Here is a 27296-nt window from a genome sequence, read left to right as displayed (position 1 = left end):
GCAGAGAAATCGACAATTCTGTAATGTGTATATAATCTTGTATCGAGCACTTCGTAAATCAGAGAATTGAGGATGCATTGTTGATGACGGCATTGCAACTGATTGCACAAATGTATCTGCTATCGGGACTGCAATCGGTTGGGTGTGTGAAGTATTAACAGGACTGGAGTGACAAGATGAACGATATAAACTATCGGCTCTGTAAAAGTTGCAAGCCTTGTAAAATACGCACGAGTTGTCAGATATTAACGTAAAACTACCTGAGTGGACAGATTAAGGGAGTTTGCTGCGGACGATCAGCTTGTACAAGCTGACAAGCTTCTAGACGTAGCGTGGATGCTATTAAAAATGTCGTCGAGGCTACTCAGATTGACGATAGTGCAGCGTGCACTTCGCGGATGCGCCTCGCAGACGCACATAGCGAAGGAAGTCTGTGAAGGGATCTAGAAAAATAATACTTAGCGAGTCGCTAAAGCAATCGAAGAAGTCAATTATGGGTCGGCGGTCGAAGAGACGGATTTGACCATGGCCAAAACAATCGGATTGATATGGCATGACATCGCTGTTCAAGCAACTGACCCAAGCGAGGACGACGTTGGCGTAGCTTATTACCGGTGTGAAAATGTAGCGAGAGAGATGAATGGATCCCAGAAGGCGATACAAGATCGATGTAAGGACTTGGCGCAACCGTCCAGATTTAGCGGGTCGCTCACAAGATTCAGCACCAAGGTCTTCAACGGGGAACCGCGAATTTCGTCAGAAATATATATATATAAAAACGACCAACATGTTGGTCTTTACAAGGCTACCCCCTCCGACCACCCGTTTTCTATCAATGTAAATAGACCTGATAGAACCCCCTCGAAGGTCACGTTTCACACAACCACACCTAGCGATCGAGCTTTAATGAGCGGTTAAAATCAACGGCTGCACCTACCGGTAACAGGAATCAGTGATATGTATCGACATGAAATCACGTGTTTGTCCATTCTAAGCCAATTTCGTCGGAAATCAGCTTCTGAAAGGGTCACAACATAGGCCTTGGAAAGTCTGGTGTGTCAGATATTTCCATAAATGTCTAGATTTGGAATATTTCAATCGAATCCCACTAAATTTCAGGAGTGTGAACCACACCAACCGCCTTAACTTGATCAACTTGCTATACTTCATCAAAAGTTGTTCCACGGGCTGTATTAGCTAAGGAAGGTTCATGTGTATGTAAAACTGCCAGGAAGATACCATGGTACCGGTTTTTAAAACAGTATTCCAGCATCCATCATGAGTTTGTTCTAATTTGATTCGCTGTTGAACCGGCACGTGGATCGACATCCACGTTTCATTCGCCGATTTGAACCGATTAATACCGATACGCCTTTTGTCACACCAGTCATCACTTCAAGCGAGAAGCTTTTGATGAATCACACAACGTCTTCTACCACGCTTTCCTCTCCGTTCAGGCACCATGAGATTTTCCTTCATGGAGCTGCCCGTTAACCAGCGCGCGGTCGTCGTCTCCATCCTAATCCTGTTGTTCGGGCTGCTCTTTGGCCTCTCGCTGGATGCCAATGCACACATCCCCAAGCCTTGGAACCGCATTTCCAGCATCATCGGATGGATCTACTTCTTCTGCTGGAGTGTAAGCTTCTACCCGCAAGTGTTCCTCAACCGGCAGCGCCGCAGCGTCGTGGGGTTATCTCTGGACTACACAGTGCTCAATATGCTGGGCTTTACGTGTTACTCTATCTTCAACGTGGCCTTCTACTACAGCGAGAGCGTGCAGCAGCAGTATATGCGGCGTCACGACGGCCACCGCAACGCCGTGGAGCTCAACGACGTCTTCTTCTCGCTGCATGCGGCCCTACTGGTGGCTGTATCGCTCTTCCAATGCGCTATATATCCGCGCGGCGGACAGGTGGTCAGCAAGCCCACGATCTTATGGACCGGCGGGACTATCGTCGCCGCTGCTATCTTCGGTCTTGCGGTCCTGTTCACTGGCAATAACGAGGACTCGTTCATCAATACGTTGAACTTATTGTATCTGCTGAGCTATGTGAAGCTCATGACGACGCTGGTCAAGTGTCTCCCGCAGATTGCGTTGAATTATCAGCGCAAGTCGACGGTCGGGTGGACTATTTGGAACGTGCTACTGGACATTGCAGGAGGATTGTTGTCGATTGGACAGCAGGTGCTGGATGCCGCGGCGACGAATGACTGGACGGCCATGACGGGGGATCCAGTCAAGTTCTCGCTGGGCTTTGTGAGCATTATTGTGGACGTGGTGTTCATCTTGCAGCACTACGTGTTGTACGCCGAAAACAATTACTTTATGGAGCATGGAGGAGAAACGAAGCCGTTCTTGCCCAAGTAAGACGAAGAAAAAAAAAGGCAAAACAACACTTACACAAGAAGGAATGGGTAATTTTTCTACATTACACAAGTTTTTTTTTATCTGGTCAGGAGCATATTTTTTATCGTCTGAATAGTTTGTGTGAAATGATATTTGAACAAAGTCTAGCCCAACATCATGACAAACAACGTGAAAACTGGCACAGCCACCGCCCCAGCGCTGTCAGATGAGCTTTGGCTAGTGAGAGACGCGTTGTCCGACCCAACATCGTCTCCAGTAGAGCTGATGCTACATTCAGTTGAAACGGGATCGAGGATATCCGTTTGTAGGGAGAGACCCAAGTCAGGAATCGCGCAGTCGCCAAAACCCATTGCCTCAACGTCCTCCCATAGTGCCATGCACGCTGTGCTGCCGCATATTTCCTTAATCTGATCTTCAGTGAGTGCCGAAAGGATATCAAAACCAACGTCATTCGTGCATCCAGCCAGGTTCGCGTTGCTCGATATTGTCTGAAACTGAGCGTCACTGCACTCTGTCGCACTCGTAGTACTGGTGGAGACCGCGTTGAGAAGCAAAATCACCCATAACGGAGCCATCATGTTTGCAGGACGTACACTTGACTGCTTGAGGCCTTGGAGAGAAGTCAAATACTGAAAAACCTTAGTGGCAAAATGATGAGAATCATGTTCTTTTGATTATCCACGAGAATGGAAAGTGTTGCTGGTGTAAACGACTCAAACATGTGCCAGCACTTGTCCAACTCAAGGTGCTATAATTTCGGCTGTCGAAACAGGATTCCAAGGATGTTGCCGCTTTGTGAGACGCTTCGTCTCCGACGAACAACGCTGCAGCTTAAACTTGAACTGTACAATTGCATTTTTTACTCATGAACTACTACAAAAGATGATACATTCGCTTACTACAGCACGTTTGTACTAGACGAAGACGACGGATAGAACCACAGCGACGACGTATCCGGCGACAAAGACGCTGATTCTAGAGCTCGAGCTGGTGGAAGAAGCTTCGTCTGCTTCAACTTCGGCGTCAGTTGAGCTGTCAGTAGAGTTGCTTGATGATCCGCTGCTGCCACAAGCTTCCGTGACGGGGTCGATGATGTCCTTTTGCATGGAAGTCCCCGTGCTGGGAATTGAGCAGTCTCCAAGTCCCATTGTGCGCACATCTTCGTACAGCTTCATGCATGGAGCGCTCGCACAGAACATCTTCACTTGGTCACTGGATAGCGCAGCCAAACTGAGAATCTCCGAAAAGTCCATGGCTTTCGCGCATGGGGCCACATATGAGTTGCTCGCCACAGAATTAAGTTGCTCCACCGTGCAGTCTTCTCCGTTAACCGAGCCGAGGGTGACGAGAATGGATAACCACAACACGAAAAACAGCATATCGGCTGAGGTCTTGGAGTTAGGAACCAGGTTGGCTGCGTTGTTGGAGGCAAACTTCAGAATGACAAGCGTGAACGATGTGGTGACAAGCTCGCCCTTCCATTGGATTCGCAGATAAGCTCACCCCAACATACGATCGATTAGATAGCCTCTCTACCTCTAACTCCACGCCTGCGCCATATTTGCAACTGATACAGTCCCTCTACGATGACCTTCCTGTCCGTTTTTGTCCTTATCGGCGCCATAGGCTTTGACAGACGGTAGTTTGAAACTACACCGTGTCAAAGATTTTTAATCGACTTTCTTACAGAAAGGTGACATTTATATGTTTCAGATTTGGTGGATCAATTCTGGTTCATCTCTCATTAGTGCGGGTCGTCGCTCTAAAATGAGATGAACGAGCTGAGGATACCCGCTAAAATACGCCATCGACAATGCTGTCCAACCACAAAAGTCCCTCAAATCAACGTTCGCTTCAGCGTCCAAGAGGATGCGAAGCGATTCCTGGTGGTTGAACATCGAAGCCATTAGCAGAGCTGTGGCGCCCGTGATAGACTGTCGGTTGAGGTCAGCACCATGGTTTACCAGTAGTTGAACAATGCCATGGTACCCCTTCTTGGCTGCAATGAAGAGTGGTGTTTCGCCGTCTTCGCTAGGGTCGTTCAGTGACGCTTTACTGCAGATCAGAGTTCGTACCACCTCGATGTTTCCCAGCTCAGTAGCAGCGCGCAATGCTGTTATATGTCTTGGTCCTTTGAAATTAATGTCGGCGTTGTGTTTCAAGAGGAGACGAGTGATGTCGTCACGTCCGTTTAACACAGCAATTATTAGCGGAGTCCATCCGTCGTTGTCCAACAAATCCACCGATGCTCCAGCTTCTAAAAGCTTTTCCACCGTATTTACCATTCCGTTTTCGCATGCAATTCCTAGCGCTGTGTTGCCACAGCAGAGTTGAATATCAAGGTAAGCCTTGTACTCCACAAGGAGACGCACTACCTCGGTATGCCCTCTTACTGCAGCGATTGTTAGCGGGGCATAGCTGTCATCTGCTAGAATGTTTGGATTGGCGCCTGCTTCCAGTAACAGTCGAGCGACGGCTACGTGTCCGCCTGCTGCAGCCATTCTCAAGGCCGGTGAACCACGCGGTGTTGTTGCGTTGACGTCAGCTCCATCTTTTAGTAGCATTCGAGCAATGTCGACGTTGCCAATATCGGCTGCGATGATTAAAGGAGTCCATCCATCAGCGTTTCTTGACTCCACGTTTGCACCGGCTTGAAGTGCTCGCTCAACTTCAGCAACATCTCCGTTTACACAGGCGTCCAACAAGTTTGTTCTCTCGCTTGCCTTGGTCTTTCTGGTAGCCACACACGTCCACCTCGACAGCGTTGTCAATACACACGTTCCCACGGCACCAATGATCCGAATTAAACACATTGTAAATCAAGCTAATGTGGATGTGGACAAACCACTACGAGTTGCCATGCTCTCTCAGTTTCATACTACGTAGTATCAAGGTTATTTCAGCGTACTATTGGGATAAGCTGGATGACTAAAATGGACTATAAACTCTGAAAATTGGAAGCGCAACTTGAACATGGGTTAAGTGGGTGTGGTTGGATGAGAAACCATGAATTATCAAATAACCCGCGATGAAACCGGTTGTGAACCCAATGCGTGCTCTGGTGTGTACCCGAAGCCATCGGATGTACTGGCCACTTCAGTGAATACTCTTACTAAGGTTCAAGCATGGAGATGTATTCCTCCTCCGATGTTTCACAACTCACTTAAACGTCTATCGGACATTGGGTAAAGCTATGAATTTGCATCACCCACAGGACCTCTTCTGAAATGAGTGAACCCATGTATGGTGATGTGGACTTGCAGTCTACAGGGACTACATGTATAACGTAGGCCAAGCCATTCTCTTTTCGCACCAAGAAGTTTGTTTTTGGTAAGATCGACCAGCTCATTATCCTTTTGGACGCCTCCTGCATCGACCAATTTGACTTGTCAACTAGTTTTCCATCATGGCGCTGATCATCACGAGTGCTGCACGAGTCAATGGCTATACCGGCGTGGCATCAAGTGGAGCTAATCGTTGGCCGACTCAACCAGACTACAATAGATATTCGATCTATCGTACCTTTCAGAGCGAGCTGTACAACAAAATAAGCGTTCAAAGGAACACGATGCCTCCGATATACCCAGTGACCCAAGGAGACGATCACACACTGCGTGGCCTACGTGAATCCGTTGTCGTCGACGATGGACTTGATGAAATCTCGTTTCCAATTGCCAATATCGACACCTGCGACTGCGTCACCTTCCCCCCTGATGGCTTTACCCTGGCCCCGTGCAGCGGCGACGCGTACTGGGGAGTCTTCCAAGTAAAATTCACTGATGGAAGTTGCTACGACGTCGCGTTTGACGAAACCAGAGTGTACGCGAATTGCCCCAGTGGTGCAACGGATGAATGGGAAAACGATGCCATTCTGTGCGAAGTCGACTTTACCGAGGGAACGGACACACCCGAAGATCTACCAACGTTGAACGAGATCACGACGCCGTTCCGTCAACAAGATACTGCTGGGGGAGCCAAAAAGACTAGAATTCACTTGAGCGTCCACCGTTTGCTGGCCCTTGCAGTTGAAGCGATGTTTGCGCTCCAGGGTCCTTGGAACTGAGCAGCCGACGTGACGTCAACACGCTGACAACTCAACATGTACACGACAAAAATGTTTTCAACCTCCACTTCATATCTCAAAAAAAAAAAAAAAATGGGTTTGGGCTGAACACAGCGTTACATATGAACTTTTTAAAATACAAAATCGGAATGGCATCGTTGTATCAACAACTCACTTTTTTGGGGTGGTGGTTATCTAGATTCAAGAACAATTATCACAGTCAACAGCAGAGAGTCTCCTGATAATCAAAGGATGTCAGTTTGCAAATCCAGCAGCCACAGATTTAAATTCTTATCAAAACCAACCTTCTTGAGTCATGAAGCGTGGTTTTGATAAGAATTTATTTCGGTGTCATGAATCATGACAGTATACCCTTCATTCTGTATTGGCAAAACCAACTAGATGCAGTGAACGAAAACAAGGAGAAGTTTTAAAATCGACGACCATGCAATTCAAAAACCGGCTTCTATGACTTTTCTACCAGTGTTGATGGGCGTTTGCTCGCGGATTTTCATGTAAATAATGCTTCTTTATTTTTACATTGACGGGGTGACTTACGCTACAGAAGTTCATAGTGAGTGTTTGGCCGGTTTGCTATACTAGCAACACTGCCAGAGCCAACGTTGTTATTGAGATGTATCCCATGACGACCGTCGTGGCACTACTGGTTCTTGAACTGCTGTCTCTGAGGTTGTCGGTGGTGACTGTGTCGTCGTTGCTTGATGACGAGTCAATTGCACTACATCTCTCTGTGAACGCGTCGATGATGTCTGTTTGGAGATAAATCTTCGTCTCTGGAAGTCTGCAGTTACCGAGACCCAATGCAGTCATGTCCTTCATGAGTGACGTGCAAGCGGAACTCGCACAAATGACTTGAATCTGCTCGGTGGTGAGCTCCAAAATCGTCGAAATGCTGCTGAATCCTGCATCATTTGAGCATCCAGCAACGTGAGGATTACTCGCGATTCCGACGAGATCCGCGGTAGCACATGCGTCGTCCGCGCTGGCACCATCGATGAGTGTCATGCTGACCGCGACAAATGCCAAAAACGACGGTACCATCTTGCGTTACTTTTTGATCCGAGGTGGAGTTTGCGCTTCTCAAGGCAAATTGCACTTTGTTTGTGGTCAACGGCAGGTTTGGGGACAGACTTTCCGCGTGCGAACTGACAAGTTAACGCGATCTGGAAATCCAGGACCGGGATAAGATACCTCTATACCAGGTAGGCAGTTGTATATTGGCTCGCTTGATTACTCGTAAGAGGTCGACAAACTCGTGAAGCTATGATGGCGCCTCCAATGTGTATTTCTGATAATAAGATTTGGATCAGATTGTCGATGCCAACTGCATTCCAACAGCCGTAAAAATCAACATCGAAACTTTTGCTGAAAGCGGTGGATAGAAGTTTTTTTTAGTATGTTCTATGAAACCCCATAACAGCAAAATGCTACGAGTTCATCTATTTATCATTAACTACAACAAAATGAATATCAGTGATATCGAAGCACTCCAAATGACAGGCACCATTGAAATACGAGCTGCGGAGCTTGAGGCACTTGCAGAACCGCCGGCGACTTCTCCACCGCCACTACTAGAGGATAAATCTACAGACCCACTGCCACTGCACGCTCGTTCGAAAGGGTCCAGAATGTCTTTTCCCAGTGAGATATTCGTGCCTTGAATGATGCAGTCGCCAAAACCCATCGATCTCATGCTGTCCATGAGCTTGATGCAGTCCGAACTATCGCAAACGGCCTTGATCTGCTCTTCAGTTAGCGCCGAAATGGCTGAGAATCCGCCAAAACCCACATCGGATGTGCATCCTTCCAGGTGCGTGTCGCTTGCTATCGTCAGAAGCTCAGACGTGGAGCACTCCTCCGCATTAGTCGTGGCGATGAAAGTCAGACTGGCAGCGAGTAGCCAAGGCAGAAAGCTCATCTTTGAATTGTTTGGAAATGGTCACGTGTGCGGTGTCCTTCGTGAATTGAAGAGTACAAGTAAAGGCTACAACCATATTCTAGGACAAGAAATCTGATGTCCCGGGTCAGATCACCCACCACCTGCTATTGCCCATCTTACGGATGGTGCAACCACCCCAGTAGAAATGTTTGTTAAGCACAGCTGCTTCTAGTGCAACACGAACACTTTCTTGGCAGAAACCAAAAGAGATAAGGTCCTCATCTCCTTTGGATTCGGCCAAGAAAGTTTTCATAAGGTTCACCTCTTACTAAAAACGATTGTGTGGTCATACCTAAGACGGCCTGTTCCGTGTCCTTCCTCAAAATACACCCTTGGACTCTTTAAACCTCAAACTCATGCATTCTTTTTCTTTTAAGTTAATTTGAATTACTTTTAAAAAGTACTTCAAGTAAACGCTCGCCCCCAGTAGAGCTGCGCATTGACAATGCGGCATTGTAGACAACGCCCCGATGAGATGCTTCTAAATGCTTGGAAGTTCGCACATATTACTTCTACCCCATCGAAATTTGAACAACGAGTACAACAGCACAAAATGCGAAATCTACATTGAAAAGTAACTCCCAAACTACATCAGTACCATGACAACCGCCAGGACGGCGGAGGCAAGTCCGGCAGTCAAAGTCGCAGCAGTGTGGCTCGCACCACTTGTGGAGCTAGAGCCTCCCGTAGCCTTATCAGTGCTCGAAGAGCTGGTCCCTGACTCATCGCCGACGTTGGTGCCACCATTTGACGAAGACGACGACGACGATCCCACCGCCATTGACCCTATCGATCCACTTCCACTGCACATTGACCCAACTTGGTCCAGGATGTCGCTCTGCACCGAAACAGTGGAGCCCGGAATTGTGCAGTCACCGAGGTTGGCCTCCGCAATGTCATCCATGAGCCCCATGCACGATGAACTCGAGCATACGGCCATGATCTGATCCATCGTCAATGTCGAAATGGTCGACACGCTCACACCACTGTCGGCGGTGCAGCCTGCAAGATTCGTGTTACTCGCAAGCTTCATCAACGATTCAGTGGAGCAGTCTTCAGCGCTGACGATCCCAGCGAGGGCAAGGCTGATCAGGATGGACGAAGTCAGCGATAGCATCTTGGTTTGGAACTTGATGGGGCTTGTTGGACCGGAGTGTAAATTGAGAAGTGAGAAGGTGGAATCTGAAGCTCTTCAAGCCCCCCTCGTGTCCACGAACGAGCTTGATGTTATCTTACCACAGTCGGCTAAAGAGAGTGAACCATGTGGCTTGAACAAACTCTCCCTCCAGACACCCCACCCGCAGATTGAGGTTGCGACTGCAGAAAAGATGACCGGGAAAGAACAGTGGAAAGGAATGGGAAAAAAGAGTCTTGGTTTGGCCGCTTGAACGGCCTGTTAGACTGTGTCATGCAGACGATGTTGACAGAAACTAGTGTTGGCCTTAGAGTGTCGGCTACTGTTATTCGAAAATGGCAGGTGGAAACGTTGCAACAAATTCCTCAGAAACAAAAACTTATTGCAGAAAACAAATAGTTATTGGAAACAAACCCATTGACAATTCAAATGGTTCGTAGTTTTGCCGGAAACGCGACTCCTAAGACAGGCACATATGACTGCGCAGATGACACTTTGCGCTCAGATTGCAGATGCGGCGATCCAAAAGCGTCGTGACCGCAACAAGTGATACCGTGGGTCGGCATTCCAAATGCGATGTGAAGCACCAACTCGTCTTCAATCAGTGATTGACAATTACCCAAATGCCGCATTTGTGTGTTCGAAGACAAGTTGGGACTTATCATCACCCTGCCCGCGCCGTGGTCAGCATCATCACTTGCATCATTCGTCCTGGAAATCCTTGTCAGGGGTGCCCATGCCGCATTGATAGCCAGAGGAAGCCAGAATTTGTGTGATTAACTTTTTTTTTAGTTGTATTCGAACATGACCTAGGTCGGATGTCCTGTTAACGGTAATACCATCATTGCCTAGCTTTTTGTCGACGTATAAACCAATGCAACAGTCGAAAAAAAGGCTGTCAGACGTCTTTTTCGAGCTAGTCATTGGCGACGTTGGCAGCTCATCGAATGGTAAATCGAGGAATGACTCTTGCTCAGCATATCAATCATAGCTGCCCTTACAAGCGTGGTGATCACTGGGCAAGGGAGTATGCATTTCTAACGGTCCGTTTGCATGTGCAAAATGAATCGAATACATGCATTGGGCTGCGATCAGCTGGTTTCACTTTAGCATAACAAAACTATCCGACCGACCCTAAATCAAGATCATGTCTGAATACGACTAAAAAAAGTGTTCTTTTTCATACTTAAGCTAAGCGCTTCACATGTCGATACGTGTAGGCCCTACTGTAGGAGAATCCCGACCATAAGTCTCGCATTACATTCGTTACGTCAATGCTCTAGTAGAAATGCCATATTACTGCCGTTAGTAGCACTGCCTAACAGTTATTCGTCCAACGTTTGCAACAATAAACCAGCATGACTACTTAAGTTGAGGTTGCGTACAGCGTACCAGCACATAAATATTGTATGCAGATACTGTGTCAACTCCTTGAAAAAGATCTGTTTCTAATTGCTTGTGGTTTTAAAGCACTGTGCAAGCATTTGATTCCTGACATTGCATATCCCTCTATTAACAAATTTATGACATGTCACACCGATTTCCCCTTTACCTTCACTTAATTGTTACATCATCCCTATATTTTGATACCCCTTTCAAATACATCTCGACCATCACTCCGCACGCATTGCAATCTTCAGCATCTCATTCCGCAAATTGCCAATCAAAAAACACAGACGACACCATGGCGACCGACAAGTCCGACGTGGACGTGCTGACCTCCGTGCTTTCGGCCATGACCGTGCGCCACGACGACGACAACCTGGTTACGCAGCGCCCTGCTGCCACGTTGAAGGAGATCCTCGAAAAGATCCGCGCCAACAAGGACCAGATCCGCGAGCTGGACCTCAAGGACATGGCAGCCAAGAAGCGCAAGCTCCGCTCCCCTGGCGGAGACCTCGTGGGCCGCGTGTTCCAGCTCAACCGCACAGTACTGAAGCTGTTGCTACCGGGCCACGAGATCGAAGACGCGGGCGCCAAGAGCATGGGCAACATGCTTAGAACAAACAACACTCTGCAACACTTGGACCTTAGGGGCAACGAGATCACTGCCGACGGGGCGCGCGCTATTAGCGATGCTCTCTACGGCCACGAGACTCTGGAGCACTTGGGTCTGTCCAGCAATAAACTGGGGGACGAAGGCGCTAAAGCTGTGGCCCAAGTGCTTCCATATAATATCTCGCTAAAGTACTTGGGACTCGCCAATAACGGGATAGGCGAGGAAGGAGGCAAAGCCCTATTAGAAGCCGTGCTGCAGAACCGGTCGCTGGTTATGGTGCAGCTGGTCAAGAACGACATTCCACGCGAGATACTCGACAAGATCCGAGCGGCGTTGGTCGTGAATAAATTCATGCAGAAGAAAGCCCAGCGAGACGAGGAGAAGGAACAGAAGAAATACGAGGAGACGGACAAGGAGCTGGCCAGGATGAGGGAGGAGGCGCTCAGCAACCAGAATGAAGAGGAGAGCTCCAGTGACGAAGATGAAGACGACGAGTCTCTGTGGATTTAAGCGCTTTGAGGAGATAAATAAGTGCTGCATAGCTGGCATTTAACAGAACCGAGGGTGAAGGTTATTTTTTTTTTAATAAATGCATGTTTGCCACTTGGAAACTTGAAAAAAGTGGCAAACATTTGACTTACGCAACTGTGACCTTTCGTATTCGTATTAGTTACCTGTATCTTTGATTTTGGTATCGGGACTTACCGTTATGGAGGGAAAGGTGATTCCGAGCACGATGGCGCTGGATGAGGATGGGAAGCCTCTAATGTCGCTGGAGGAGATGAAGGAAGGAATGTTTCAGTCCATTCGTGACAATGGCACAGTGGAGCTTATTCGGGTGAGGCCGGATGTTGTATCTTATCGAGGGTATATGGTGCTCACAGTTTTATTGTACAGGCACAACTTCGAAGACAGTTCATTGAGAAATTACAGCAGCATCGACTGAATGATGATCGAGACGATGAAAACAACGCTGGGCGAGCAAACCAAGATGCAGTGAGCTCAACGCCTGACGAGAAGTTGGTACACGGTTTGGTAGCGGAATATCTGGCAAGCAAGGGATTAGAAAACACACTTGCCGTGTTTATACCTGAAATCGGAGGCTCTCGAAACCAAGTGGACAGCACGACGATCTTGGAGGTAAATGATATAGTTCACAGAGATTTGTAGCTTTGATATGACTAACGATATCGTGTTTGCCAAAATATGAAGATTCTTCATGTGAATTCGAGTATCCAAAACAAACTCGTAAGAAAGATGATTCTTCTGTATGTAAGTTTTATTATTGATTAGCTTTTGTGTCAGAAAATGGAGCGGGTAAGTACGGGGCATTCCCTACTTTTCGTTCTTGTAAAAGAATTGGTACGTCGATTTCAACTTGCTACGATGGACTCGGGAACGCAAACAGCTATGGATTGCTTTGACCATCGCATCGTGTTAGGTGCGTGCTTGCAGGCACTTTGAGAATTTTGCCAAGTTTACACACTTTACTTGAAATACCGCTACGCAGAAAATGAATTACGACGGGTTGAGAACTCTTATCTAGCGGAATGTGCAGCTCAAAAGCTCGATCCAGAGAAGTCTCTAGAAGAGCGGATGGTGCAATATCAACGCGAATACGACCGCATTTGCGAGAAGCGCCTTCAAGAAGAGCTGGAGCAGTACAAATCTACCGAAGTCGCTCTGGTACGAGCGGAAGAACGAAAGCGCTTTAATCGAGAAGTGGATAATCTTCGGGCATCTCTGTTGCAGGAATATCGCAATAAACAGGAGCGTCTTCAAGAACACGAGCGTGAATTGGAACTCGCTTTTGTCGCTCGAAGAACGGAACTCGAGACGTCACTGTTTGAAACGCGCCAGTCGCTGTTCAAAGACCTAGAGAGATTACGAGTGAAAGAGGCCGAGTTGCAAGTGAAAGTGGAAAGCGATATCCGTCATTTCGCCAGCGAAACTCAGCGCTTCCAACTGTGGGAAGAAAGTGTACGAACACAAGAAGCAAATCTAGAGGGGATCGTCGGCCAAGCAATGCGGGAGAAAGAGCGTGCGTGGAATATCGAGCGCCAACAAGCTCTCGCTGACATTCAAACGAAGCAAGACGACCTTGCTGATCGCGAAAGAACACTTGCAGCAGAGACAGGAACGGTCAAGACGCTTAAAACTCAAGTTGTGACCTTACAACAAGAAGTTGCGGCGTTGGAAGCTGCACTGTCGGTACGAAACACATCAAAATCTGTTTCTTTGACGGTTAACTGTTTGATAACAACTGACCATGTTTAATAGAAATCGGGAGATGAACTTCGCATAGCTCAAAGTTCAGCGCTTCAGCTTAATAAGGACCGACAACGGCTTGAAGAAAAAGTGGCAGAATTGGAGACTCAACTCGGAGAACAAAATACTAACTTTGTGGACGTTAACACTACGAATGCTCGGCTCGTTGCCGAGAAAAGTCTGGTTAACGACGATTTATTACGTTACAAGCAAAAGAACACCGAGATCAAAGAACAACTGAAGTTAATAACCGTGGAAGTAAAGTCACTGCAGCAACAGATTCTCGACATGAAACTGAATGAAGCCAACGCTATTGTCGCTGAACGCAAGAAGTTCATGCAAATTATGGAGGAAGAGCGCGAACGTTCACGGTGGAAAGAAAGCGAGCTGCTAGTAAAATTACGGGAAATGCAGAGTCGCTTGGCGGAATCTGAAGCTCTAGCAGAAAAATACCAGAGCCAGTACGAGGACGAGAGAGTTCACGTGGAAGCTTTGCGGCATGACGTATCGAGCTTAAATTCACTGTTAACTCAAGCTCAAGCGACAATAAATGCTAAGCATGGTCCTTCAAGACAGACGGGAAGTTTCAGAGCACAACGGAGTAGTGATTCGTATGAAACACCACATTTTGCAGCCTCTGACCATCAAATGCCAGGAGGGAGCGAACGTACATTTATGATGAAGATGATGGAGATGATGGCAAACTTTCAGCAAGAACGTGCTGGTAATACTGGAGTTACGCCGGATATTAGCCACACTCATACGTTTCAAGCAGCAACTATATCGCCCACGCCTCAGCTGCACAGTGAAGAGCAAGAAGAGGCTAAACGGCTTAAAGGAGATCAAGAACGCATCGAACGAGAACTTACTGAACAACGCGAGTATGAAAAGAAGCAGCAAGCACGAAAAGAGGAGCAAGAACGAGAGCTAGCCGAGCAGCACCGAGAGTTCGAAGAGAAACTTGCTCGTATGCGTCGTGATCGTATTGAAGAAGAAGAAAGGATGGAGGAGTTACGTAAACGAAATCGAGCTGAAGAAGAAGCGAAGTTGCAAGAGGACTTGGCACGACAGCGTGCGGAGGCTGCAGAGTTACAGCAGAAATTGGTGGAGCAACACCTGGCGGACGAGAAGCAAAGATTAGAGGAGGAGCAAGCGTTTAAAGAGAGAAGACTAGCTGAAGAGCAGAAGCTGAACCGGGAAATTGAGGCAAAGCGTAGTCAGCAGCAAATTGAAGACGAGTTGGCAGCCAAGCAAAGAGAAGAACGAGAAGCCGAGGATGAGAGACTGAGACTGGTGCGCAAAGCGCAAGACGAACAAGAGCGGATTAGGTTGGAACAAGAACAAGCCAGAGCTCTTCAAGCTGCGATGCAAAAACAAGAAGAAGATCGTCGACAGGAAGAACTACGTCTTGCTGAAGAGAGAATCCTCAAAGATGCTGTGGAGGCATCTGATACCGAAGCAATAGAAGAAGCGTCGTGGAAGGAGTCCAGTATTGAAGACGAAGACGAGGAACCCAATGACAATGAAGAAAAATCTGGCTCTGATGTGGAAGAGATCCCTCCAAATGATAACGTTGCGGAAGATACAACGAGTGATGTTCATTCCGATAATGAAGCAGCAGAAGAGTCAGTAGCCAGCGCTGGTAGTCACAACGGCGCTCAGGGTGACGATGCAGCTAGTGACATTTCAACAATTATAGAGAATATGCCAGCGAAGACTCCAGAAGAAGAGGAACAAGAACGACAGAAAGCTGCTGAGGAGGCCAAGAAGAAAGAAGACGAGAATGTCATCGACGTATACAGACAACGAGTTCTTGCTCGAAAAGCAGCCGAGAAGCAACGCCAACAGGAACTGGAAGCTGAAAACGAGCGAAAGGCAAAAGAAGAGGAGGAACGGCAGCGAGCTCAGCTCTTGGATGCAAGTGGATCAGATCAAGAACTCGAGCTGTCAGGTGGATCATTCGCCGAATCCAGGTACGTGACTCAAAACTTAGGTATCTTTTTTATAGTATATCTTATCGTGTATCCATGGATTTTGCCATGACAGTGCTGCAAGCAACAGTGACTCGTTCTAGCGTTGAAAATAATAGAAGACGGGGTTTCTAGATAATCGGTTGGCACTAGCATGTGATCGTTATTGCTTTGCGACCCTTCTTTCTTAATGTGACGGTAGCTTTTGGTCGGTTTTTCTTTGTTTCAACTTACGCAAAGGCGATGCCTCTAGGAAATGACAGCCGCGCTTCTCGACGTCCAATGCCTCGGCAGTTAGACATGAGTGGCTGGAGCGGAGATTCGTATGGCGATCGAGCATCAAGACGCTCGCGTGATGCAGACGAAGTTAACTATCGCAACATGCGTGAAGCCTCAAACCGTTATGAGAGTTCTAGGGAAAACGACCACCCACGTCGTCCATTACCCAGGGAAGAATCCCAGCATCCGTTTGAGACGAAATCTTCGCGTACTTCTGACTTCGACATCAGCAGCATTTCCAGTGGACGCAGTACTGTTGGAGGAAGCACGTTAAGCTTCAACTTCACGTCAATTGGGAGCGGCAGGTACCAACCACGGGGTGATCGAGCGAGTCGACAGGATAACCAGCGAGAGGCCGATGACTTTATTCGCAGTGACAGCACGAGATCCTCTCGATGGGATGAACATGCCGAACCACGGCGATCAGACCGTAGAAGTCAAGACAGATTTCAACGAGCACATGCTTCAGATTCTTCAGCCTACACTGGAGCTGCAGAATCATTCAACTCGAATACTTCTCTTCGATACGAACAAGCCGAGTCGATACGTTCAAATGACAAAGCTGATTCCATCCGGGGCCCCGAGTCACCCGTACCGGCTCGAAGAGTAAAGTCGTCTAGAGACGATGGCGAGTTACCAGAAATCGGAACGTCTTTACTCCCTTCAGGCTTTGATAACCAGGACGAACACCACCTTAGCCGAACAAATTCGGAGACATCCATTGCACCTGCTTTCCCTGAATCCGAATACGACTCTGACACCAAGAGAAATCGAGATCGCAACTCAAAGCTGTCCATTTCTTCTCCTATTCTTTCGGACAGATCACGTGACAGGAGGTTTGTTTCCTCGTCGCCATGCTCGCCGGCCTCAGTGAAAAGCATGACGGCCAGTAGGAAAGCGTCAAAGTCTACTCAATCTGCCATGAGTGACCTTCGTGAAAATCTGTACGCATTTCGAAAGCAGATGCGTGAGATATTTATCCGCGTAGAGGACATGGTGGACGTTCACCGATCTTTCTTCAAATCTGATCCAAGCACCGGAAAGCCGGTATTCCGTGAGGAACTCCAGCAAGAAGCTGAGAAGCTAGCCAACGAAACTTTTGAGCAGCTAGCTGATCTACGCGAGCATTTCGTTCGGTTAGCAAAGGATTTCCAGCGATCGGAAACAGACGAACAGCCTGTGCCGAGAGGGACTCGCTTTCCTAGTCCAGAAGCCTCTTCACGGTCCAAGAGATCACTACGCACTGTCTCGAGCCGTTCATCAGATGATGAGAACAATAGCGTGAAGCACTCCGACCATCCAGAAGATGATGGAAGCGAGCGCCTCTCGGTGGCCAGCGAAAACAACGACGAGGCTTCGAGTATGGAGCTCTCGCCAAGCATCCGACAGTCGACTCAGAGCAGTGACGATGATTTTCCAACCGTGTCAGAGTCGATAGCATCTACCAAGTTGTCATCGCGATGGCGAAAAAACCCGAGCAGGGACTCAGAATCCATCGCTATGAGCGATATCAGCGCACGCACGAAGACTCGTGCTCCTAGTATCGTCAGCGACTCCAGCTCGCGTCACGATCAATGTAGCAAGAGTGAACCCGACGCGGATAGCATCTTCAAAGGTGAGCTCTTCGGTTGAACCCATGTTGACATTTTTTGGCCACTTCAACTTGTCATCTGATACTTTTTTTTGCTGACTACCGACATACTAGATTTCGACAAGCGTATGGAGCAGATCCGCTGCTCGCTAAACGCTATCGCGAACGGTAGGACGCCGATAAATCACCAGGGCAACACTTCCAGCGTTGCGACGCCACCGAAAAATTTCACGGTAAGGATGATTTTACGTTGAAAAATGGCCGGATGGCTACAATTGTTCCGCGCCAGCCATTGTTGACAACATTTTGCTACGAAAATCTGACGCTGCTCTATTGCTGACGCTAGGTCGGAGGAGCGGGTTCGCCCATCCGTGCCATGATGGACGTGACTCGCACTCGGCCAACTCCGCTCGAGGCGCCGGGGATATCCAGGAGACTGGGAGAAGACGATAGCCGACCTCGACCCGGCGGCCGTGAAGCCGAGCTACGTCACCTGCTGCGTGAGCTCAACCACATCAACAGCAGCAACGAGGACGAAGAGGACTAGAGTCGCTCCATTGAAAGGCATCTACACTTGCCAGCAAAGAGCCGTTGACGATAACTCGTTGATGGTGAGAATGTAGCCAAGTCGGATTGCAAAATTTCGCCAGTAAAAAAAGCGTAAATTTCAGCGTAAATCCGCCGATGGGCAACGTTGAAACGAACGGCATCAACTTGATGGTCGCCTCTACTACAACACCGAAAGCACCCTCTCCACATAGTTGTCGAGCACTTCGCTCCCTGCAAGGGGACTCCCTAGCCGACGATCAACGTCATTTAATGGCCGGCTTTATTTTTTCGCTAAAAATGAACCTACATGTCTAATGAAATGGTACAGTGTGCCAGTTCTTTCCCTCAAACTGTCCGTTGCCGTTTTGAGAGAGCGATGTGCTCTTCCTCCGCCCTCATTTGCTGACTTTCCCCGCTGTGTTCAAGCGCTCTAACATCGTCATCTCGGCGTGTAGATCGCGCTTACAATCTGAGAATCAAATGGCACCTGCGGCTGAAGATAAAGCACAGCGACACAAGCTGGTAGTACGCGTACATAGCGCCGAGGAGCTGCAACATTCTTCGTCACAAGGCGCCTATTGCAAACTCTACGTGGGGGCAACGGCCATGACCGAGGGCAGCCACAAGGCGCTAAGCAAAAAGGACTCAAACGACTCCTCCACGTCCAACGAGGATCTGGACGAGGCCTGGCATCTCGAGGTGCGGCGTACACGCACGCAGCATCAGCAACCCAACGCTCTGGCACCGCCCGAGACCATTTGGGATGAGGTTTTTGAGGTGCCCATCCGTCCTGGTGTGGATCTGGCCACGCAGATCTTGAGTATCCGCGTGAAGAGTCATCACCTCTTCTTCTGCCCCGTAATCGGGGCCTGCGCAGTCTCCCTGGCGAATTTATTGCCAGGGGAGAGATTGGAGCAGTGGTTTCCTCTACAAAAGGGAAAGAAACCAGCGGGTCGTATCCGGGTCATGCTACTGATTGTACCAGAAGATAAAGCTATAGTCTCGTCGTTGCCGAGACGGAAACAGCCGAATCAAGATGTCATGGCGGCAAGAGCGGCGAACCACGAGGCGGATGAGGCGATTAAGAGGCTCGTGGAGAAACAATTGAGACAAGAGGCCGAACGACGTCAGCGAAGACTTGAGAGAACGTCCAGTGGGCCGCCAGTGGAGGTGAAGCGACCAGCAGAGCAAGGTGACAGCCATTTAATTGGCAGAAAGATGGACGAGGTGGCTATTGGGGATAGACAGACAAGAGAAGGTAACTCTACTTGGCCACCTCCGCCAGGTGTGTCGTCCCCCCGAGTGCTGCCTCCGCTTGGAACTCCTGCGGCGCTGAGGGAAAACTTTAAGGACGATGAACCTCCGAGTCCACCGCCGACTGAGCAGCCGGTCTCGCCAATGTCGGAGTATGAACAACGGCTAGACCGGAAGTTGCGGCAAGTGCGGAAGGAGACGGCGAGACTACGCAAACTAAAAATGCAACTTAAGAAATACATTCCGGATCTGCAAATGGATTCGGATTCGGACGACTCACTGGAATCGGATGAGGAACCGGAGACGCTGTCCGGATCGTCGTCTGGCTCGGAACGACACCACCATCGTGTTCATTCAAAGGAAAACCACCCGCACAGCAACAATAAACTCAAACACTCGAAGGTAAATTTTGCATCGCATGGAAACAAGGTGGATGGAGCGGATAAACATGGTACTTCTATCGTCTTCTAGTGGACAGAATCAGAAGTGTGTATTACGACTCTACCTACTAATGAGGGGGGATATTTTCAATAATCTATGTTGTGTTTTTGGTTGTTTTTGCTGTTCGGTTTTCGGGGGATATGGCATGGATACGTCTTGGCAGAATGGGCATTGTTTCGGTTTCCAGCTCACCGAACACATCAGGTTCGTAAAGCTGAAGGATATGTGTGGTCGGAGGGGGAGACTATGAATTTAACTTGCCGTTGAAGTTGGAAGCATAAAGAGATCTTGCTTGGGTACGCTTTAATCTGCCATCCTAGCAGCGCTACTAGCGGTGGTGCAGCTCAATGATCATTACCGAATTGGAAGGACACCAAGCACATATCCTCGACAAGAAAGCGATTCGCCATGGTGAGCTACGGCCAAGATACCTCGTACACATTGTTTGTCAATGTCCAGTCGGCGCAAGAGTTGTCGACATCGGCGAACGCAGCTTTCTGCACGACGTTCTTGTGGAATACCTCGTCCCCTGGTGGCCCCGCAAAATCGACATCCAAGCCTAAGTACACAAGCTTCAGCCGCCTTCGCGACGATGAGAACTTCGACTGGAGTGAGGAACTGCAACTCGATGGGACGAATCCGCAGTCGGAAGTGTTCACTGTCCGCGTGAAAGACTCGAGTGACACACTGGTGGGGAGTTGCAACGTCTACCTGGCACACCTACATCCAGAACAACCTCTGGACCAGTGGTTCCGGCTTCACCCTGCCGGGCATATTCACTTAAAGTTGGAACTGAGACCCAAGCAGCGGCCTATTCCAATCCCCGTGCCCAGTCCTCCGTATTCCATGAACGAGCCGTCTCTTCCGTCCGATATTGCCATGATGCTGGAGCTTCAGAAGCAGGCGCAGCTCAACACGATGGCCATGGTTAACGAGCATCTCAGACAGCAGCAACAAGCGATGAAATACTTCATGCCCTTCGGTGTCCCTGCGCCTCAGTCAAATCTCAACAAAATGATTGGAACCGCCGCCACCATTGCCGCCGGCATGCAGGGCGAGGAAGTCGGCACTAGCGGGTTAGGCACGATAGCCTCTATCGGCCTTGGTGCTCTCGGCCTTGGACCCTTCGGAGCTTTCTTTGGGGCGTAAGTTGCGGGAAATTCCCACCTTCAAGTTGTTCAAATGCACATGCACGCACCTAATTACCCGAGAATAACAATACTAATTCAAGCATCACTTGATGGAAACAAGATGAATAGGCAACCACAGCGGGTTACCATCGTCTTAAGCGGGCAGTTCTGTATTAAGATTCTCCATGCGAGAAAATGCAAGGATAGTTTGAAAATAAAAAATTATACAGTAGTTACATGGAGTTTTTGCTGTTCGGGATTTGACTAAGATACCAAACTTGTTGTGAGTAAATACTTACCTGATCGTTTTTTTTTTTTTTTTTCCTTCTTTTTTTCACCGACAGAATGGACATCGCTCTCACTAAATACTGATCCGAGAGAATCTCGGTGCGTTCACCTCATCCGCCTGACAGGATGAACTATTGCAGTCGCCAGAGCCGGATGAGCAGAGAGATTTTTGTTGGCTACACTTCGTCGGCGATCATCAGTTGATGATCGTCCCGCCTCACGATCATTACGGAATCTGAAACGCACCGAGCAAGTACTGTAACCATGGTGAGCTACGGCCAAGATACCTTTACGCTGTTTCTCCATGTCCAGTCCGCGCAGCATTTGTCCACGTCAGCGAACGCAGCCTTCTGCACGACGTTCGTGTGGAGCAGCTCGTCCCCTGGTGGTCCCGCGCAGTCAACGTCCGAGCCGAAATACACGAATTTCAGCCAAATCCGCGATGACCAGCCCATTGAATGGAACGAGGAAGTGCAACTGGATACGACCAACCCACAGTCGGAAGTGCTCACAGTTCGAGTTCAAGACTCAAGCGACAAACTAGTGGGGAGCTGCAACGTCTACCTGGCCCACCTGCATCCAGAGCAGCCTCTAGACCAGTGGTTCCAGCTTCACCCCGCCGGACATATTCACTTGAAGTTGGTGCTGAGTCCCAACCAGCGGCCTATTCCGACCCCCGTTGTTAATTCCCCTTACGCTACCGACTACCAAGCGCTGCTCGATGTGGCAATGAAGAAAAGAGCAGCAGCAGTAAACGAGTCCCCTCTTCCTTCCAACATCGCCATGCTGCTTGAGCTTCAGAATCAGGCACAGCAGAATACGATGCTGATGATCAACCAGCAACTCCGTCAACAGCAACAAATGACGCAAAACTTCATGCACCAACAAGCACAGTCTCCCTTCACTGCCGGTTACCCTTCGCCTTATCAGCAGCAGCAGTCGAGCGGTCACAATTTCCACCAAACGATGGAAACTGCCGCCAACATCTCCACTATCGCCGCCAACATGCAGCAACTCAACGGCAGCAACACCGGCACTAGCGGTTTAGGCACCGCAGCCTCCATCGGACTCGGCGCTCTCGGCCTCGGACCGTTCGGAACCTTTTTCGGATCATAAGTAGTGAGAAGAGGCCGTTAAGTGGATATCTAATACATGCGCGCTGAACTGCACATTGACGCACAGCCACCCATGCACATACAGTACTGGAACTACTATACTCATGGTAGAACAACGCCCTATGGCATTCCCGACTCAGAGCGCCCCATCTTGCGTAACGTTCCACCTTTCTTACTCAAACCTTGATGGGTACACTCCTTCCGTAGCTCCTCGCCATCGACTTCATTCCGCAATTTGCTGCTGACTGAGGCCATGGAGCGCATCCACTCCACTTCAAGCAGAGGATTAGCCGGATGGGGCAATCCGACGCTGCCCCAGAGCGGGTTTACGCTATTCCTGCGCGTGCATTCTGCTCGAAATCTGGCGGCGATGGGGCGCGGATCGTACTGCAAACTCTACCTCGGCAACACCGAAGTGTTGGATGGATCTGCTCAAGCCGGAGCCTCGTTTAGCAACCTCTTGGCGATCGACAACACTCAGCCTGGAACTCACCGTGTCTTCCGTACTAAAGTGCTGTATACGGATCAGAAATCCTGTCCGGAATGGAACGAGAAACTCGAACTCCACGTTATGAACCCGGACACTGAAATCTTAACCATTCGAGTTAAGAACCAGTTGATGCTCTTCTGTCCTGCTATCGGGGCGTGTGCTATTCCTCTTTGCAATGTCAAGATGGGGGAACCCGCAGAGCAGTGGTTCCCTCTGTACAAGCAGAACAAACCTGCGGGTCATATCCGACTCCAATTGCTGCTAAAGGTGAAAGATCCTGTCATGCATCCACCCCCTGCAGTGAACGAGTCACCGATGCAGAGACTTATCCAGCAACATTGCCAGCAAGAACGAGAGCGACGCCAGTTCGTTCAGACTGAAGAAACGATAAGACGTCGACAGTTTGAAGAACAAGAGAGACTACAGACGGAGTTACGAAGACAGAAACAAGAAGCGGAGCAACGCGAACGGATGAGGATTGAGGAGATGGCCAAGATGCAAGCGTTCCATGACAAAATGCAACGCGAAGAACAGGCAAAAGTCCAGGCGTATTTGCAAAAACAATTGGAGCATGAGGAAGATTTCCATGCTCAAGTGTTGACGGACAAGATGAGCGCGATGAAGGTGGAGGAAACACCAGAAGTGACTAAAGAGTCCAATAACTCCAGCTATTATTTCGCTGACGATGTAGAAACGTCGAACTCGAAGGGATTGAAGCAGAGCTTTACTGATGAACAGGTGCCTGAAGCTGTGGAGGTGACGGATGTGGTGCTGGGAGAGGTCATCCACGATGCGTTGCCCTCAGACTCGTCGGATGAAGATGGAACGCAACGGGGCCAGCGCAAGGAGAAGGAGCAACACCAGCAGCAATCTAAAAGCGAAATGAACAGCCCTCCTTTGTTTCCAAGCGCTCCTGAACCTACGTTAAAAGAAAAAGTCCCTCAAAGGAGCTTATCTCCTGCCTCGTCAAGTTCAGACGAAACATCTTCGTCCGAAGAGGAACGTCGACGTCGCCGTCGTCGCAAGGAGAAGAAAGCTAAGAGAAAAGAGCGTCGTCGAAGACGCAAAGCTAAGCGAAAAGTTCGTCGTGAAGCCGACGGATACGATTCGTCTTCTTCTAGTTCATCGTCGTCGTCATCGTCGTCCTCTTCGTCTTCTTCGACATCGTCGGATGAGCGCCGTAAGCGCAAGTCAAGGAAGCACAAGAAAAGCAAAGAGAGAGCGCGATCGCACCGTGAATGGAAGGCCAGCTCCTTTACTCGAGCCTCCGTGCCGATCCACTCGCACTCGTATGGACCAGATCACTCTAACTATCCAACCAGTCGATACAGTGAACCTCCGCCGCAGTACACGAAGCCTCAGTCGTCGAACTACATTGAATCACTACCTCCCCAGCCCCAGCAAAAGCGGACGATGGCTGAAAAGATCAGTACGGCTGCAGATGTGGCTTCGATCATATCGGATATGGCGTCTGTGGCGACGAGTGTTCAGCAGTTAGCTGGTGGTGGTGATGCCGGAGGTGGAAGTATTCCGTTAGCTGTGCCAGACATGAGTCAATTTCTAGGAGGCCAGGATCTCTCGGGATTTGCAGGACAAGATTTCTCGGGTTTGGTTGGTACCGACACGACAGCGCAGTACTTTTAGTGAGACTAACCAGTCCAGCAAAGTGAAGTTGTGTGTTCATTTCTTGAACTTAGTTAAAATGAAGTAAAGAGCAGACAAACAGTGTGCACTAACGCTGTGAACCCAGATGAATTGCATTAATTGGTACTTAATTCAAAGTGCAATTTCACCACTCGTGCACGAGCGTCGCTAATAGTGACTCGCTATTAATACACGACTTAGCAACATTATAAAAGACCCGTGATCTCTTCGGTTGTTGCTGCCTCGGTTGCTGACGAGGAGTATCCTACATGCACATGTAACTAGAAATGAATTAAGCCCACTACGATCATTGTTGTCACGTAGTAACACTTCCACTGACTTGCGTTCCCTCTGCCACTGAAGTTGAACCCAAAAACACCAACCTATCCGTCGTGACTTGCTTTGAGTATGCCACGGGTTGAACTTCATCGTTTCCCCTATAAAGGCGACAACAGCTGAAGTTCACTTCGAAATCGTCGCTGACCATGGCACGCGACTCGCTGGACGCGCCTCCAATGTCTCGCTTCCGAGCGTTCACGACGGCTCTGGGATTCAAACCCAGCAACGGGACAGCGCGGTCTTCGTCCGACCAGTCTTCCGCTCCAAGTGTCCCCCAACGACCGGTCAGCACGTCGTCGCTGCGGCCGCTCTACGGCAACTTCACGCTCTATCTCCGCGTGCATTCCGCCAGGAATTTACCAGCCGTGGCTCAAGGCTCCTACTGCAAATTATACCTGGGTGATGAGCCCATTATCGGGGGCTTTGGACACGGGAAATCCCTCGTTGGAGCCGACAAGAACCAAGGCGGCAGCCACCAAACCTACCATACTAAGGTGCAGATGAGTGCCACAAGGGATTGCCCCGAGTGGAACGAAAAGTTCCAGATGAACGTCAAGAACCCGAACGCCGAGATATTAACGATCCGCGTTAAGAACCACGTTCTCATATATAGTCCGGCAATTGGTGCGTGTGTCGTCCACTTGCGGCAACTTCAATTTGGACAAACTATAGACAAATGGTTCCCTTTGTACAAGAACGATAAACCTTGTGGCGAGCTCCGACTGCAAATCTGTCTACAGGAAAATGTGCAATTCACTGTTCCCGAGCGTAGGTATTCTCAAAGTAGCGAGGAAACGATTCAGAGACTGATGCAGGAGCATCGACAGTTGGAGGAAGCGCAACGACGCGAGTTGGAGTTGCAACAAGAGGAAAAGTGGAGAAAGATGGAGGAGGACGCCGTTAAACACGCTGGTCTGGAGCAGCAGATCGAACGAGAGGAGACATGGAGAGAACAATGTGCGAGAAAGTTGAACCAGGAACAACAGCAAGAGAAAGATGACCACGACTTGGGTTCGGATTTGCCAGCTAGTTTTAAGAATCGAGGCGTGAAGAAAGAGGAAAATTCGGACTCGGAGCTACCGTCGAGTTTCAAATTTCGCGGTTTGAAAGAGGAGGATGTTGCTACTCAGAAGATGGAGAATCTGAACCTGCATCCAGATGTGGAGGATAACAAGCAGCAAGAAGTAACCTTCGGAATTCCTAGTGGATATACCATTTACGGCATTGATTCCGGGCATACAGCAGTAGTTCCGCCAAGCCGACAGATCTCAAGTTTCGGAACGATCCGGTTGTCGGTAGAAGAACTGGATCAAGTAGCTCACAATGCCCTACCAACTTCAGATTCTTCCGAGTCTGCCTCGTCAGAGGACGAGCGTCGTCGCCGTCGTCGCAAAAAACGTCATGATAGAAAAAGAAGTCTACGTAAGAAGCATTCCAAACGGAGAGCGTACAGCAATGAATCGTCCGATGATAGCTCAATATCTCCCCGTAGATATCGCAAGGGTTCATCTAGATCCAAGAATGAAGACGTTAAAAAGCGGTCGACACAAAGATCTGTGTCGTCTAGAAGCGGGTCCAGTAATGCAAAGCAAACTCGACAGGACCCAGACATCCCCACGACTTTGACATTCCCAACAAGCCCAGCAGATGAACCCTCATCAACTTCGTCTGAAGAGGAACATCGTCGCCGACGTCGAGCTGAAAAAGCCAAGAGACGAGAAAAAGAGAGGAGACGCAAATCTAGACGAAAGCAAACCAAGGCTCGAAGAAACTACGAGAGTAGTTATTCGTCTTCTTCACTATCGCCGTCGTCGTCTTCACTTTCGTCGTCGGAAGAGGAACGGCTTCTACGGAAGGTCGAGAAGAAGAAATCGCGGAAAGCCCGGACTCGCGCTAAGCTTGCGGAAAGCGGCGGCTCGCGTGCTTCAACCCAATCGTCAGGTATGCAGTACCAACGCAAGCTTAGCTACGCTGACACGCGTAACATTGATTCTGTGTCTCCTTATGTGACACAGCACTGGGGCTCAGATGCGAGTGGAACGCAGCGTGATGATCAACTGGATCTGCCTGTGTACAATGATTGTGGATACAACGGTGGTAACCAGGCACCTAAGGAATTTGCTGCTTCTTTTGCCCCAAGCAAAACACACCAAGTCCACAACAGCTACGGGCCGGATGGAGTCGGATTTGATGAGCCTGATCAGTCCACAACTCCTCAATATCTTGGACAAACCACCAAGGAGCAAACCAACGCGGAGTTGATGCGCTCTTTTTGCTTTTAATAAAGTGTTTAAAGCTATGTGAAGCTTGGATTTCAATTTCAGCACGAATTTTAACTCGTTTTCGATTGAACCGTGAGCAACATACCCAAAAAGGTTGACTTATATTTCAGTCAGAGTCAGAGCTAACGGGG

At 49.0% G+C, this 27296-nt stretch overlaps 16 protein-coding genes across 17 annotated transcripts; 10 read left to right on the top strand and 6 right to left on the bottom strand.

Moving 5' to 3' along the window:
- The first annotated feature begins 1350 nt into the window (after positions 1-1350).
- On the top strand, positions 1351-2517 carry PPTG_13211 (hypothetical protein). The gene has a single exon (XM_008910652.1). It carries the CDS (start codon positions 1463-1465, stop codon positions 2366-2368), a length of 906 nt encoding a protein of 301 aa, XP_008908900.1. The 5' UTR covers positions 1351-1462; the 3' UTR covers positions 2369-2517.
- On the bottom strand, positions 2409-2946 carry PPTG_13210 (hypothetical protein; the record flags this gene model as incomplete). The annotated part of the gene is made up of 1 exon (XM_008910651.1): positions 2409-2946. One exon carries the CDS (start codon positions 2944-2946, stop codon positions 2512-2514), a length of 435 nt encoding a protein of 144 aa, XP_008908899.1. The 3' UTR covers positions 2409-2511.
- A 65-nt stretch (positions 2947-3011) lies between these two features.
- PPTG_13209 (hypothetical protein) lies at positions 3012-3925 on the bottom strand. The gene has a single exon (XM_008910650.1). The coding sequence runs from the start codon at positions 3745-3747 to the stop codon at positions 3283-3285; it is 465 nt and encodes a 154-aa protein (XP_008908898.1). The 5' UTR covers positions 3748-3925; the 3' UTR covers positions 3012-3282.
- Positions 3926-4077: 152 nt separating this feature from the next.
- Positions 4078-5181, bottom strand: PPTG_13208 (hypothetical protein; the record flags this gene model as incomplete). Its single annotated transcript, XM_008910649.1, has 1 exon — positions 4078-5181. One exon carries the CDS (start codon positions 5179-5181, stop codon positions 4078-4080), a length of 1104 nt encoding a protein of 367 aa, XP_008908897.1.
- Positions 5182-5774: 593 nt separating this feature from the next.
- PPTG_13207 (hypothetical protein) lies at positions 5775-6431 on the top strand (the record flags this gene model as incomplete). Its single annotated transcript, XM_008910648.1, has 1 exon — positions 5775-6431. One exon carries the CDS (start codon positions 5775-5777, stop codon positions 6429-6431), a length of 657 nt encoding a protein of 218 aa, XP_008908896.1.
- A 437-nt stretch (positions 6432-6868) lies between these two features.
- On the bottom strand, positions 6869-7543 carry PPTG_13206 (hypothetical protein). Its single transcript, XM_008910647.1, has one exon. It carries the CDS (start codon positions 7491-7493, stop codon positions 7026-7028), a length of 468 nt encoding a protein of 155 aa, XP_008908895.1. The 5' UTR covers positions 7494-7543; the 3' UTR covers positions 6869-7025.
- A 293-nt stretch (positions 7544-7836) lies between these two features.
- PPTG_13205 (hypothetical protein) lies at positions 7837-8408 on the bottom strand. The gene has a single exon (XM_008910646.1). It carries the CDS (start codon positions 8368-8370, stop codon positions 7906-7908), a length of 465 nt encoding a protein of 154 aa, XP_008908894.1. The 5' UTR covers positions 8371-8408; the 3' UTR covers positions 7837-7905.
- Positions 8409-8936: 528 nt separating this feature from the next.
- Positions 8937-9642, bottom strand: PPTG_13204 (hypothetical protein). Its single transcript, XM_008910645.1, has one exon. It carries the CDS (start codon positions 9506-9508, stop codon positions 8978-8980), a length of 531 nt encoding a protein of 176 aa, XP_008908893.1. The 5' UTR covers positions 9509-9642; the 3' UTR covers positions 8937-8977.
- Positions 9643-11183: 1541 nt separating this feature from the next.
- PPTG_13203 (hypothetical protein) lies at positions 11184-12176 on the top strand. Its single transcript, XM_008910644.1, has one exon. The coding sequence runs from the start codon at positions 11211-11213 to the stop codon at positions 12033-12035; it is 825 nt and encodes a 274-aa protein (XP_008908892.1). The 5' UTR covers positions 11184-11210; the 3' UTR covers positions 12036-12176.
- Positions 12177-12261: 85 nt separating this feature from the next.
- Positions 12262-15867, top strand: PPTG_23444 (hypothetical protein; the record flags this gene model as incomplete). Its single annotated transcript, XM_008910643.1, has 7 exons — positions 12262-12363; positions 12423-12665; positions 12738-12773; positions 12831-12966; positions 13036-13736; positions 13806-15766; positions 15840-15867. 7 exons carry the CDS (start codon positions 12262-12264, stop codon positions 15865-15867), a joined length of 3207 nt encoding a protein of 1068 aa, XP_008908891.1.
- Positions 15868-16045: 178 nt separating this feature from the next.
- PPTG_13200 (hypothetical protein) lies at positions 16046-18180 on the top strand (the record flags this gene model as incomplete). Its single annotated transcript, XM_008910642.1, has 3 exons — positions 16046-17657; positions 17748-17866; positions 17980-18180. 3 exons carry the CDS (start codon positions 16046-16048, stop codon positions 18178-18180), a joined length of 1932 nt encoding a protein of 643 aa, XP_008908890.1.
- A 482-nt stretch (positions 18181-18662) lies between these two features.
- PPTG_13199 (hypothetical protein) lies at positions 18663-19907 on the top strand (the record flags this gene model as incomplete). The annotated part of the gene is made up of 1 exon (XM_008910641.1): positions 18663-19907. The coding sequence occupies one exon, from the start codon at positions 18663-18665 to the stop codon at positions 19905-19907; it is 1245 nt and encodes a 414-aa protein (XP_008908889.1).
- A 378-nt stretch (positions 19908-20285) lies between these two features.
- Positions 20286-21125, top strand: PPTG_13198 (hypothetical protein; the record flags this gene model as incomplete). The annotated part of the gene is made up of 1 exon (XM_008910640.1): positions 20286-21125. One exon carries the CDS (start codon positions 20286-20288, stop codon positions 21024-21026), a length of 741 nt encoding a protein of 246 aa, XP_008908888.1. The 3' UTR covers positions 21027-21125.
- A 256-nt stretch (positions 21126-21381) lies between these two features.
- On the top strand, positions 21382-22497 carry PPTG_13197 (hypothetical protein). The gene has a single exon (XM_008910639.1). The coding sequence runs from the start codon at positions 21560-21562 to the stop codon at positions 22409-22411; it is 852 nt and encodes a 283-aa protein (XP_008908887.1). The 5' UTR covers positions 21382-21559; the 3' UTR covers positions 22412-22497.
- A 72-nt stretch (positions 22498-22569) lies between these two features.
- PPTG_13196 (hypothetical protein) lies at positions 22570-24854 on the top strand. The gene has a single exon (XM_008910638.1). It carries the CDS (start codon positions 22664-22666, stop codon positions 24542-24544), a length of 1881 nt encoding a protein of 626 aa, XP_008908886.1. The 5' UTR covers positions 22570-22663; the 3' UTR covers positions 24545-24854.
- A 59-nt stretch (positions 24855-24913) lies between these two features.
- Positions 24914-27288, top strand: PPTG_13195. Of its 2 annotated transcripts, XM_008910637.1 has the most exons (2): positions 24914-26824; positions 26899-27288. In XM_008910637.1, the coding sequence occupies exons 1-2, from the start codon at positions 25030-25032 to the stop codon at positions 26931-26933; spliced, it is 1830 nt and encodes a 609-aa protein (XP_008908885.1). In that variant the 5' UTR covers positions 24914-25029; the 3' UTR covers positions 26934-27288. The 2 variants fall into 2 exon arrangements, with proteins under 2 accessions (XP_008908885.1, XP_008908884.1); XM_008910636.1 differs by having other exon boundaries at positions 24914-27288.
- Positions 27289-27296: the final 8 nt, after the last annotated feature.

Source organism: Phytophthora parasitica, assembly GCF_000247585.1.
Source record: "Phytophthora parasitica INRA-310 unplaced genomic scaffold supercont2.38, whole genome shotgun sequence".
In the NCBI taxonomy this organism is placed as follows: Eukaryota; Oomycota; class Peronosporomycetes; order Peronosporales; family Peronosporaceae; genus Phytophthora; species Phytophthora nicotianae.
This window is presented reverse-complemented; position numbering and strand designations above follow the sequence as displayed.